The 14,152-nt window shown below is 53.9% G+C and overlaps 1 protein-coding gene across 1 annotated transcript; it reads right to left on the reverse strand.

Annotated features, from left to right (window-relative positions):
- Positions 1-474: 474 nt before the first annotated feature.
- Positions 475-13,734, reverse strand: ASTL (astacin like metalloendopeptidase). The gene is given in 10 exon segments (XM_026517270.4): positions 475-972; positions 974-1,278; positions 5,661-5,815; positions 5,909-5,990; positions 8,296-8,477; positions 9,192-9,309; positions 9,783-9,873; positions 11,112-11,173; positions 12,900-13,025; positions 13,689-13,734. Coding segments are annotated over 10 exon segments (1,338 nt in total). The 3' UTR covers positions 475-801.
- Between the last annotated feature and the right edge of the window lie 418 nt (positions 13,735-14,152).

The raw sequence follows: 14,152 nt of genomic DNA on the forward strand, positions 1-14,152 counted from the left end.
TAAGGATAGGGCTTTGCTGAAGGAAGAAAAGCAGGTTGACCCCCCTCCCTGCCCCTTTCCCACCTTCCAGGGCTTCCTCTGGCCAAGTCCCTGGCTGGTGGGAGGGGGTGGAGTGGGGGGGGGAGTGGGGGGGGAAGGCTCCTGGGAACAGGGTGGAGAGGAGCTTTGAGTTCCATGTTCAGGGCCTCCCACTCTTGCTGAGTTTCCCCATTGTGTCGTGCTGGAGGCCTCCCCCCCTTCCTCATTGTCCCATGGGGTAGCGTTCCTGTCTCTGGAGCCGCCCTGCACTGCAGGGGAGCAAGCTGAAAGCCCCCCTGGGGAGCGGAGCTGGAGGCTACAGCTGGAGCGTAATCTTCCTAGCACCCAAACACAGGGGTGTGAGGCCATTGCCAGGGTCCCAGCCACAAGCTCCCCCTAAGTCCTGGCCTGAGAGACAGAGAGAGAGTACCTGAGCATGCTGGGGGGCTGGGACTCACCACGGGAGGATTCCCAGGGGCCTTTGGGGCTGGAAGCTGCCTCTGCCCCACCTCTCCAGCCCCCTGTGGTTCTGGGGCCCTGGAGAGTATCCCCTCCCCTACCCAGCAGCCTCTAGGGCTAGGGCAGAAGCTGAGAACAGGCAGAGCCAGGCATCTCTTGGCAGACCTGCTTTTCCCCAATAGACCTAGAAGTACCCTTTGTCCCCAGGAGCCTTCAGGAGAACATATGGGGAAGAAAGGGGCAGAGGGAGAGTCCAGGCCTCAAGTTGGGGCTGGAAGACCAGGTACTGCCCGGAAAGGCCAGAGGTTACACAACCCAGCTCTTCTAGACAGAGGATGCCCTTCCCACTTGGGGACAGAAGCCACAGGCTCGACCTCTGGGCAGCCCCCTGAAAGGACTTTCAGGTACATGTGCTCCTGGCAGAGCTGGGGTCCCCAGAGCATCCCGAATAGGCACTAGCTGGTCTTCTGCTTCTGGAGACGTGGTTGGGGGGTACAGAGGGCACTCGGGCCGGCCAGGACGTATCTAGAGCAATACCAGGAACACCTGCTCCAGGCCTGGAGTTCAGGGAGGAAGCTGGGGTCTGAAGCAGCCCCGCAGAGGCCTCTAGAGCGAACTTCCTCGGCGCAGGGAGTTCCCAGCTACGTGAGGTCTCTCCCAGCCCTGCAGCAACACGCCGGCCTCCAGCCTTGGGGCCACTGGCGTCCGGGCTCCCAGATTCTGCCAACGCCTTCAGAAGCCGCTGCAGGTATGGTCTAGAGGCAGGGGTAGGGCTCCCACCATCGCTGTGGGGCTGGAACCCTGAAGCGGGAAAGACAGGAGGTTATGTCCCAGAATCACAGAAGGAAAAGGTGCAGCCCGGCTGTAGAGCGCCAGGGCCGTCTTGAGTCTCATTCGCAGCTCCCTGGAGCCAGCCTGCCCGCCCCTGCTCAGCCGTCGCTCCACACCTTCAAGACCCACATTCTCCACTCCCACTGACAGACAAGGACCGCAGAACCATCCCACTCCCTCCCCTCTTGTCTCAGTCACCACCAGCAGTGAGGCCACGGGGGTCTTCCATGACCTTCTGCCCGGACCCCAAGCTCCTGACGGTCACCTCGCCAGATAGCCGAGCGCTGACAGCAGTGCAGCCCTCGCTGTCCCGGCACCTCCTGGGGCCCCTGTCCCGAGCGCCCCCAGCCTCTCCCGCAGAGCTTCTCCTGCACTCGTAACCACCTCCACCACGGTCAGACACACACACGCAGCGGGACGGGGCCGCCTTGCTCCTCACAGCCACCCCTGGACCAGGCTCGAGTTCCAGAAGACTTCATCTTAAGCCCCAGTTCTATCTGGCCAGGCCCCTCTCACCGCCATCACGCCTGCCCGTGCACCGAAAGCTTCGCAAGCAGCCCAATCTTCCGTCAGCACACACCGACCATATGAGGGTTGATCTGCTTCAACCAGCCACTCTTCTCCCTCTTGGTCCCATGGACCTCGCAGCTCATCCCCGCCCCCAGGCAGGTCAGCACCAGAAACCACCACTGAAGAAGTCTCTGTTCCTGGTTGCCCACTCCGGCACTTCTAAGCTCACTTGTTGAAATACCACAACTCTTCAGCCCCCCCCGAGCGCATGGACCCCAAGGTCATCCTGCCCTGCCACCTCCTCGCTTCCAGACCGCTCTTCGCACCCGGCTTGCGGTCCACAGCCCTCACTGCAAATACTCAAGCACCTTCCCCTGTGTCACACCTGCCCATAAAGTCCCAGTCCTGGAGCACCCAGGTGCCCACCCACACCATGCCTTCCCCTGGCCGCCAGCTGCCCCAGCACCACCCACAGCCCTGTGAGGGGTCTCGAACTGGTCTCTAGTCAGCAGCATCACGCCTTACCCTTCACATCCATTCCCTTCTCCCCAACCTCCAGGCTAATGACCTCATGTCAGGCTTTGTGACAAGGCCCTCGAAGCCCACATCTGCACGTCAGGATCCACATACGAGGTTAGGTCTGCTCCCGTCTTCCTTCTCATTAGGTCCAAGGAAGCGCAGACATATGCTTGGACACCTATCCACCAAGGGCGGCTCCTACCCAAATGTTCTAGATGTTCTTTGCTCTGCCCTCTGAATGCACCCTTTTTCCTTCTCCATTGGGTCATTTCAGCATCTAAACATGCTTGAATGTCTACCATCATGATAAGCCTTCTCTTGACCCACAGCCCCTTCCAGCCACCTCCCAGTTCCATTCCTCATGGTAGTCCAACCCCTAGAATAGTTACCCACAAAGCTCTTGCCACATCTTTTTTTAAAAAAAGTATGTAACATTTGATATTACGTATGGGAAAGAAATGCATAAGAAATGATGCTAGGACAACCAGATAGTCACATGCAAAAGACTTGGGATTAAATTTTCATGACCTTGGGTTAGGCGAAGGCTACTCAGATAGGACAACAAAAGCACAGTTAAAGGATAGAGAAGTTAGACCCCCATCGAAATTAAAAATGTTTGCATTCACAGGACACCATCAACCTATAGAATGAGAAAAATATTTCCAAATGACAAGTCTGATAAGGGACATTTACCTAGAATACACAAAGAACTCCTACAACTCAGCGATGGAAAGACAACCCAAGTGAAAAACCTCCAGAAGGTTTTAAACCCATTTCTCGAAGAGGACACGTAGATGACCAATAAGCACATGAAGAGATCTTTAGGGAAACAGATCAAAACAATGAGACACCACGTCATACCCGCTTAGGACCAATATAATCTGAAGAACAGATAAAAGCAAGTGTTGGCAAGGACATGGAGAGATTTGAACCTTCCTACACTGCTCGTGGGAGGGAAAAATGATGCGGCCAATTTGAAAACCATAGCCTTTAAATCCAGAGTTACCATAGGACCCAGCCATCTATTCCTAAGTGTAAATCCAAAGGAAAAAGACATGTTCACATAAAATCGTATACACAAATATTCGTAGTAGCATTAATCATAATAGCCAAAAAGTAGAAATAACCCAAAGATCTTTCAGCTGATGAATGAACAAAATGTCCTATGTCCATACAATGAAGAGTCATTTGACAATAAAAGAATGAAGAACTCATACATGATACAATATGGATGAGCCCTGAAAACATCATGCGAAGTAAAAGCAGCCTGTCACAAAACATCATGTACCGTAGGATTCCATTTACAGGAAATTTCCAGAATAGGCAAACCTAGAGAGACAGAATGTAGATTGGCAGTTCTCTAGAGCTGGGGTTGGGGGCACTCATGTACACGTGAGGGATGTGGAACGTCTTGTGTTTACTTCTCATTTGGTTTCTTCTGTGAGAGGTTTGTTAGGTCTCTTGCCTGTTTTTCTACTTTGTACTTCCAGCTTTTTCTTATTATGTTCATTATATGTATTATGTAAATTACATAACATTATGTATTTGGGGTACAATTCGTTATGTGTTACAAAAGCTCTGATTTGTAACTTGCATTTTCACTTCGTCTTTAGATTAGTAGTTATGCTAGAATAACCACACAGTATTATTAATGTAGTTGGACTTGTGAATCTTTCCAGTTTCATGGTTTGCTTTGTGTGTGTCTTATTAAAGAAACCCTTACCTATCCCAAGGTCATAAGCATTTTACTATTTTTCCTAAAATTTTTTTCTATTTACATGGAAGTCTGGTATATATCTGAGATGTATTTGTGCATGAGCTGGGAATTTTTTTGACAGATAACTAGTCATCTTAGAGCTACTTAATGGCTATTCTTTCCCTAATGATTAGCAGTGCCCCTTTACCAAGGCTCCGCTTCTGAGTAGGATTCATTTATGGACTCTCCATTCTGTCTCAATGGGCAATTGTCTACCCCTGCACCAGAGATATGCATTTAACATTACATACATTTCATGTATATATTTTGTATGGTATACATTTCTATAAATCTATTTTATAAACTATATATCTCGATATCTGGTAGGGCAAGTCCCTCCACTTTATTTTTCTTTAAGAGTATCTTGGCTATTATTTGCCTTGTGTTTTAATAAGATTTTATTTTTTTTACTTGTCAGAAAGAGCACAAACAGAGGGAGTGGCAGGCAGAGGGAAGAGGGAGAAGCAGGCTCCCGACTGAGCAGGGAGACTGATGTGGGATTCGAGCCCAAGACTCTGGGATCATGACCTTAGCCGAAGGCAGACGCTTAACCAACTGAGCCACCCAGGCGTCCCACCTCTGGTGTTTTTATATAAGTTTTAGAATCACCTTGCCAAGATTGCCAAAAAAAAAAAAAAACACTTGGGATTTTCAGTGGGAATTGAGTGAATCTATGGATCAGAACTGACATTTTTATATCGCCTTCCTATTAATGAACAGGATACATATCTCTACGTATTTAAAAATCTTTGATTTTAATAAAGGTTAATTTTCCATAGAACTTTTTATGGAACTGTCAGATTGATTCCTTGGGACATTATTGCTATTATAATGGGTTTTTTAAAAATTATCTTTTCCAACTATTGATGCAATCACTATAGAAATCATATTTCTATACATCTACCTTTTAAAATGCTCATTGCTGGGGCGCCTGGGTGGCTCTGTCAATTGAACGTCCCACTCTTGGTTTGGGCTCAGGTCATGATCTCAGGGTCATGGTACCAAGCCCCGCATCAGGTTCAGCAGGAAGTCCGCCTGAGATTCTCTCTACCCCCCCACTCCCTGTGCCCCTCCCCCCAAAAATAAATCTTTTAAAACTCTTATTGCTTCCAATAATTTAATAGGTTTTGTTGCTTTCAATGTAGATAATCATCTATGAACAGTGACAGTTTTTGCCTCCTTCCCAATCCTGATTCTCATTATTTCTCTTTATGCACTGCAGTGGCTAAGACCTTCACTACAGCACTGAACAGACAGGACAAGAGTGGAAGAACTTGTTTTGGTCCTGATTTTAGCGCTTTAACATTAGAAGTGATTTTTGCTCTGGGATTTGGGTAGATACCCGTGTTAGGGTTAAGAAAGGGACCTCTATTCCTATTTACTAAGAGTTTCTAATCACAAGTGAGAATTTTCAAATGCTTTTTCTACATCTCTTGAGGCGAACCCCTGATGATTTTGCCCTGCTCACCTCTGCAACCTCAGTGCTACCACTTTGCCCTCCTGGACATCACCTCAACAGAGGAGCCTGCTCCGGACGCCTCGGATCACTCTGCCCCTTGTCACTCACCTCCTCCATGGGGACCTTGGCCACTCAGGCTGCAGTCGTAAAGCCTGAGGACCCGTGTGATGTCCGAGGTGCTCAGGTTCCATCGCTGGCCAATGTGGACACCGGGAGCCCAGAGCGGTGTGATGGTGGGCAGTCCACGGCGGCTGAAGGCAAGCCTGAAACCCAGCAGATGGGGACCTGAGTCCAGATCACAGTGAGGGCTGGGAGGGCAGCAAAGAAGGGAGGAAGGAAGGGAAAGGGGTCCTCACCTCCCATAGTGCATCACTGATGAGTAGTCATAGGGCACCAGCATGTTGCTGTTCCGAGATTTGATGAAGTTGATTTCAAAGCCTAGGGGGTGGAGGGAAGGAGGAGGAACAACCACAAAACTTGGTGATGGGGGAAGAGAGCAGGGGAGTGAGGGGTTGGGGGATAGGGGTCTTCCAGGAACTTGTAACCTATGTGAGCTGAGGGGTCCAAAACTATAGCCAGATGTGCCCTCCCCTATACCAGTCCCTGGTCCCCACCTCCTTGGTGCCTTTACTTGCTACTCTTCCCCTCCCCCCCCCAGGAGGGGTCCAGACCTGCACTAGCTGGTGTGGAAGCACAGGGACCTCCTGACTCCTGAGGAATGCCCTCCACTTCCTGCCCCACTCGAGCTCACCTGGATGTAACGATCTTTGCCGAACCTACACTTTCCACGGGGTCGCACACTACTCAGTGTCTTCCACGCCCCCGACCCGAGAGATAGAGTACCTACCCTTCAACCCGGCTTCAGAGACCCGCTAGCCCATCATCTGCTGTTGAACTCCCGCTTCCCAGCAGCAAGCCACCTTGCTCTTTCTGCCTCAGGTTTGAGTCCAGCACTTCCCCACTGGCCAGAGCACCCCCTTTTCCCCATCACTGCCGTATGTGCCTCTAGAGAGTTCTTCATCTTTCCTTTTAAAAACCCTTAAGGCATTAAACACTTTTGAACAGGCACTATATTCATCTGGTTCAAAAGTTAAGAAACGTTGATCTATAATAAGCCTCCCACTCCATCCCCCTTCTGAGTGTCTGCCTCCCCATCCCCAGTTCATTACTGTCATTAGTTTGTATATCTTAGCAGTTTGCCCTGTACGTAATACAAATGTATTCTCATTTTTCTTCATTCTTAATAAATGGGAAAATCGCTTAAGAAAACCACGCAAGTTTAGGAGTGCTGTTGGTTTTCTAATTCATTCATTTCTGCTTTTAACTTCATTAATTCCCCCTTGCTTTCCTTTTTCTTAACCTGGATTGAAAGGCTTATTTTTTTCTATTTTTATTGATATAAGTATTTAAGTCCACACATTTTCCCTGAGCATTGCTTTAGCTGAGAACCATCAGTTCTAGTGTGTTGGGGTTTTTTGTTTAAGAATTCCTGCAATTCTTTAACACTGGAGCTAAAAGAAAGGATTATTACTGTTGTTTTTTAAACTTTAATTTCTAAGTAGATGTTTTTGGTTTTGTTATTTTTTAATTTTATATTACAATCAAAACATTTGAAATAACTCTTTTTCAAATATGAAGTTTTTCTATCATATGGTAAGTTTTCCCAAGTATTCCATGAGCACTTGGAAGGATTGAAGTCTCTATTTTCAGGGTATAGTCACTATCATCACCCCTCTTCCTTAGGCTAGTCTTGGATCTCAAACTCCATCCCTTGTCTCATTATAAGGTGCTACCTAAGTTCCCCCCACATGGCACCCTTTCTCAGGGGCTCCATGCATGCTGGTCTCTTGAGTACCCTCCCCCACCCATTTCACCTGGTTCACCCCACAACAGCAGCAGAGGCACTCACACCAGAAGCTCTCCGCTTACAGGAAGCCTTCCAACCCTTCCCCCTCCCCCCACATTGCCCCAGACCAAATTCCTGATCATGTATCTCTTCTACTTCCCTCCCTCATGAAGCAATGGTCTCTACTCTTCTTACCTCCTGACTCAGGCTGTCACCTCCCCCACCACAAGTGAGGGATCCCACCATTCCCAAGACCAGATGCCCAGCACTCAGCTCCTGCTCACTGGCATGCAACACAGTGGCCCACTCCCCAAACCAGCCTCAGCTCTGCCACTGCCACCTTCTGGGACATGGTCTCCCCGGGCTTCCTCCGTCCCACATGCCCGTTGGTGCCCAGCTCACAAGGACTGAGCCCCTGCAGGGCTGGCCTCAGCCTCCCGCATCAGACACTTGGCACACACAGCCCACTACTTCCAGGGCTTCGGTCTTGGCTCCACGGCTGCAGCTGGAACACAGCCGCTGCCCCAACCCCACCCAGCAGCGTCTGGCACAGGAAGGACTGCAAGGTGCATACGCAATGAACAAGGGTCAAAGGATACCACCAACTCCAACCTCAGCTAACTGGCTGTGTTCATGAGGAAAAAAAAAAAAGGAGACAAAGCCAATAGCGATGCCCTAGCTCAGGCAGGACTACGGGCGGACAGATGGAAGGCTGGGAGCCCAGAGCAGTAGTAGCTGGACAACCTCCAGGGCTCAAGGAGAGGCAGGAGCCCCACCTTCCTTGTGGTAGAAAGACGGATGACCTCTTCTAAAGTGGCAGGCAAGTCAGGCCCTGGCTGGTGCCCTCGCACCCCAGGATCCCCATGTCCAGCCTGTGCTGTGCACGATTTGGCTTACCTGGGAGGATCTCATTCCAGTTGATTCGAATATAGCGGTCCCGATCAGCCCGGGAGTGCTCATGCCAGAAGCCCAGCACGTGCATGAGCTCATGCAGGACAATGCCTGGGCCTTTCTGGAGACAGGTAGGTGCCAGGGACACCACCTGCATCCCTCCACTGCGTCCCACACTGGAGAAACACCTGCAGGGCCAGAAGAGAGCACTGGGTAGGCACCAGCCCCGGGATGCAGAGCAGGACCCCTCCCCTTCCTCTCCCAAGTCCTGAGATGAATGACCACCAACAGGTAGTCCCCGTTCTAGGTTCTAGGCTTGCAGTTCCCAAGTCCCTTCACTGCCCGGCCATCTGTGAAATGGGTACACGGAATTCCCACTCCCACCCTGGGGTACAAGGAGGACAGAGGGGTGGAGAGGAGCACCGATAACAGAAGCAGCTCATTGAACGAATGTCCCCATCCAGGGGTCCCCAAGTCTACGCTCTCACACGTGATCTTCGGTCCCTAACAAGCTAGGAAGTGGGTACTGCCATCACGCCCATTTCCGAGCCGGCAGGAGAGCCTCAGAAGTTAAGCGCTTGCCCGGTGTCCGGTGGCTCCTGCACCCGGAGCCGAGGCCAGGTGGGTCCCGCAGAAGCCGTGCCCATTCCCCAGACCATGAAGTCTCCTCAGAGCGTTTTGGGAGGAGGGTCAAGCACCTCATTCCCCTCCTTCTCCACCTTCTGCCCCGAGTATCTGTGGGCCCGGCTCCCACCCGGCAAACCACTCAATGGGCGGAGCGGCTTTGGACCTGGGAAGCCAGGCCCAGAAACAGATTTTAGACGCTGGCTTGGGTAAATCCCGGCTGAACTCAGAAGAACACAGAGGAAGTCCCTCCCCCCCACGCCCCCGGGAGCACATACCCAGACATGGGGATGATGGAAATGAAGTCTCTCTGGCCCTGGTAGGCGACAAACCTGATGCAGGTGACGCGTTCAAACTCGACAAATGCCTTCAGGAGGACCTCGCGGCTGGGTTTGTCTGGGGGAGGGGACACCCTGGCTGAACCTCCAGCAGAGACCCCCAGAGCCCTCGTGACGCCTCACAAGTCTGCACGCAGGGTTGGAACGGAGCTTCCAAGCATTCTTCCAAAATGGAAATGTCAAGAAAGGGCAGCCTGAGTGTCGTGGGGGGAGGCGGAGGGGGAAGCTGGGTCCCAGACAGGCCCTCACTGTGCCACCCTGGGTAGGTCCCAGTCGTCTGGGCCGTTTGGCCTTGAGATGGAGCAAATAGCCCTAGGGACCCCCATCAGCTCTTCCGGGCTTTTAGCCCTCCCAGCTCTGGGGGCCCTCCGGAGTAAAGGCTTCTCTTCCTGGGAAGGGGCTCTCTGGTGGTGATGGCGAGTAGAGGCAGAGGGAAGAACTTCAGAGGAGTGCAGGCTACACAGGGGTGTAAGAGGCCGGGGCCACAGGGAGGCCCACAGCTCCCGGGACCGAGTGCACATGCCCACTCACCGTACTTGCTGGAGAGCAGGAAGGGGACCTCCACAAACCCCCCGTTCTTAGGCCACTTGTTGCTGCCCGCTGAGAACAGCCGGAAGGGACTCTGAAGAGAGAGGGCAGTTCGGGGACCTCTGGGGACACAGGCCAGCTAGGCTTCTTGCCCCTGGAGGTGCCACGTCTCAGGCCACAAGAACCAGGAAGACAGGAGAAGCAGGATGCAGGTATGGGAGGGTGGGGATGGAGGGACGTCGGGGGCCTGCTAGGTGAGTTCCAATACACAACATGACCCTGTGTTCTGCAGAACAGAGCTGTAACTTATTCCATCGGCAGAAGAACAAAACCCAGGACTTGTTCCTGAAGAGGCTGACGAGGAGTGCCAGTCCCAGGGTGGGGCCCACTTCAGAAAGGGAGCAGCAGCCCCGTCCTTCCTGAAACCCGGACGGCAGCTGAGCATCCCCGAACGTCCACGGAAAGAGGCAGCAGGGTCCTGCTCAGGCTGACGCTAAGGCAACATCCCTGGCCTTAGCAGCTCCTTTGCCCCCCCTCTTCCGCCAACCGAAACCCTCTGAAGCATAGGCTTTGTGGCACCCCAGCCGGTCCTGCCCTGCTGGCTACCACAGGTCTTACTGGATTCTGTTCCCCCTCCCAGTGCTCACTGGGTGACCAGGAACAGGGGCCTCGTCCAACCCCCCAGCCCCAGCCTTTGGCTCTGCAGCCCAGCCTCACGTTGAGCCAACAGCGGGCAGCCTCCAAACAGCAAAACCGTCTTGCTCTCACCAGGTCACAGTCCTGTTCAGGAGGACACCTCTGCCACCCAGTCACTTAAAAGATGGTCCTGTTCTCCTGAACACCGTGCATTCTCATCTGCCTGCCAAGTCACCCCAATTCCCACCCAGCCTTCTCCCTTTCTGACTCCACCCCTCCCTTCCCACCAGGTTGGGGTCCAGACTGTGGCTACCACCTCCGGGGTTCCCCACCACCACCTCCCACCAGCCCCTGCTGGTCTGTGCTCATCTCTTCCTTCATTCCAGTACTTTCTGAACACCTGCTCTGGGCAGAGTACCGAGCTGGATCTTGAGGACTCAAACCCCCTCCTTCAGGAAGCCCTCTCAGGCTGACTGCTGTTACCACTGCCGATGTTACCCTCCCTCCCATTCAGTCTGGCTGATACCTACTAGAATATTCACTGTGACTTTAACAAGAAGGGGTATCTACCAAGCTGTGAGCAACAGATGGATCCCTCATGTGTCGCACCCCCATGACACCAGAGGCTGGGCTCCAAGGCCTCTAACATGGTCTGTGAAGTTATTCACACCCATGTGTATACATGCTCACACTCACTGGCCGAAGGATATCCCCCTCGAGGAGGAAGCTGCTCTCTGGGGTCTCCTCTGGAATGAGCCCTGGGAAGAAGGGAGGGATATAGGTGAGCCCATGCCCTACGCCCACCGGAGTCCAGACTCTAGGGACAGGCCCAGCAGCAACCCCGGAGTCTGTCCTTCCCGACTCTGAGGCTGGAGCTTCCCTAGGCCCTCAGGCTGTGTGACCTCAGGCAAGTCATACAGCCCCTCTGAGCCTCCAGTCTACAAACATACATGATGCTTCTCAGCCCAATCACATCTCTCCCTCGTTGAAACACAGTCCACGGCTTCCCCAGCCCATGCAAATCCAGTCCCAACTCCTCCCTCTATGCTTGGGTCTCTCTGCTAATCAGGAGCGGCGTTTTCCTCCAGCTGCCCCTTATGTCATCCCCCTCTCCAGCTCAGGCCACACTCAGGGAACATCCCCCATCTAATCCTCCCCATCTGTGTGAGTCGGGGCCCTCGCAGGGACAAGTGACCGATTCCAGCCCATACCACCATCGCAGGACGGGGTCTGGCCCCCCGTGAGCCTGGCTCTCCGGCTCTCTCCCTCCCCACGTCAGCCTGCCTCTGCTTCTCTCCAGCCTCAGTTTTTGCCACAGCTGGCAGCCCTTCTCCCCAGCCTCTTTACTAAGAGGTCAGTCCTACAAGGAGTCCCAGAAGAGGGTCTGGCCCTGAGGTATGTTGGGGGGGGGGGGGTTCCCTAGATGCAGAGCCGGAGCTGGGGAGGTACCTGCGAGTGATTTATTGAGGGGGCGCTGGGGAAGACCCAGGCTCTGCGGGACTGCAGCCTCGGCCTGATTCCGCAGGAGCTCTGGACCCCAAACAGCACCACACCCTTGTCTCACACGAGGCCAGGGGCCGCTCCATGGCCCCCATGAGTCGCTGCGGGCCACTCTGGGCAGGGGAGGGAGTAGCTTCGCAGGCACCCCTGGCCAAGGGCCTTCAGCTGTGAGGCCTTAGCAGCCAACATTCCCGGCAGCTGGGGACGGCGTGTGCTTCCCAGCAAAGGGCATCTCAGATAGCTGTTGGGCCTCCGGCAGCCCTGGCTAAGTGTTCTGTATGGCGGCTGAAAAAAATCAATGCCGGGGAAGTTGCAGATTGGTTCTAGCTACCTCCAGACCAGTCACAGTCACCGAAAGGTGGCATACAGCCCTGCTCCCGCTCAGCCATGCTGGGGCGCCATGTCGGCTCACAGAGAAAGGGCAAGACCACATTCAGGAGATTCTCATCCCTCCAGGCAAAGTCACCCCTCCCCCCAACGCTTCAGCTCCAACCTCCAAACTCCAGTCTTTTTTATCCCAGCAGCTTCATCCCGGGTTATGGGTTATCTATATGCTGGCCTTCTTCAGCGGAGATCCCCAGACGCCTGGGGTCTCATGCTGCTTTGGCTCCCCCCTCCCCCCCAGCTCACCCGCTCACACCTGCCGCCCATCCTGCCCCAGGTGGCTGACATCTCCAACATCCACTAATGACTTAGGTCAACACCAGATGGAGCACCCCAAAGACCCGTACTTTTATCAGGCCGTTTTTAAAAACCTAGGCTTTTCTCTCTTCTTATAAAATAACAAGCCAGTAGAGAAGATACAGAAATATAGACTTTTTAAAAAGTCACCCATAGACCTAGGAACAGCCGCTCATCCAGAGCCCAGTGAGCTGGCTCCTTTCCAGCTGGTTCTGCTCGTCCGTGTGTTCAGCACGGTCCTCACCACACCACCTGGACCGCTTCAAAGCCCCTCCATCCCACAAGAAGACATGGTGCCCTCACCTTGGTTAATCGCAGGGATGTCCTTGTCCCAGGACGTCTGGGTCTCCTCAGGTTTGAGGCCCTCTGAGAAGCTGGTTCCACAGGCCTCTGGGGAGCTGGAGGCGGAGGGTGCTCCTAGGATCAAACCTGGCCCAGACAGTGCATACTCATGATGCCCGAAGTGCCCTCACTGGGGAGAGAGGACAACAGGACTTGGCGGGGGGGGGGGGGGTGGACAGACAACCAGAACCAGGCCCTTCACAAAGGCAGGCCTCCAGAAAGTAGTCCTGGGAGACTGCCTGGCCTCCCCTCAGTCCCAGCTGGTGACAAGACCTAGACAATCTGAGGAAGGAGCTCCTTTAAGGGGACCAACACTGGGCTCCAAAAAGCAACCCCAGATTCCAAGTATCTGTGTGTATGAGGTAGGGGAGGGACAGGAGAGGCGGGGACAGACCTCAGACACGCACACTGAAGGCAGTGGGGCTAGTCCGGACCCTCCCCCATGCCTCCCTTCTCAGCCCAGACCTCTGGAGAGTGGACTCAGACTGGGCAGGCCTGGCACGCCAGCAGAACGAGGGCGTCTGGAGTGCCACACCTTCCACCTTCTGCCAGGTAGGCCTCTGTGTTCAGGGTCTTCAGGAGGCCTCCCCTTGGCGCCACTTGGAGCGGCTTTCTGGGAACATCCCTGGAGAGCCCATTCTCTAAGCTATTCAGATCAGTTCGGATCCCTGAAGCCTCCAGTCACACCCTCTCGCCTCTACCCGCACTCTGTGTAGCCAAAACTCGAGAAGGGCGAGGCAGCCCACTTACCCGGCAAACAGAGCAGACCCAGCACCCATGGCCAGAGGCCTCCCATTTTCACGCAGTCGGGGGTGGGGATGGGGGGGCTCCCGCAGCGAGCAGGAGCCCAAACACCGGCAAGGACAGGCCCGCCTGATAGCAGACTTAACGCCAGCCCCGCCGCCCACGCACCGCTTAAAAAGCGTCTTCTCCAGCCCCCACCTGCAGCCCCGCCTCCGCCAACTCCACCTGCAGCCCCGTGTCCATCAACTCCACCTGCAGCCCCACCTCCGCCAACTCCACCTGCAGCCGCTCCCCGCTCCTACCTGTGTTCCCCACCCCCACCCCCAGCCCCAGCCCAGGCCGGAGCCTTCCGGACCCTGGTCAAATCCTTCCCAGCCTGGCTGAAGTGGGGGAGAAGGTGAGAAGCCAGGCACAAAGCACCGTGCAGGGTCGGAGGGTACCACTGGAGAGTGTGCCCCTTATGAGGTCCC

Source organism: Ursus arctos, unplaced genomic scaffold (assembly GCF_023065955.2).
Source record: "Ursus arctos isolate Adak ecotype North America unplaced genomic scaffold, UrsArc2.0 scaffold_8, whole genome shotgun sequence".
NCBI classification, from domain to species: Eukaryota; Metazoa; Chordata; class Mammalia; order Carnivora; family Ursidae; genus Ursus; species Ursus arctos.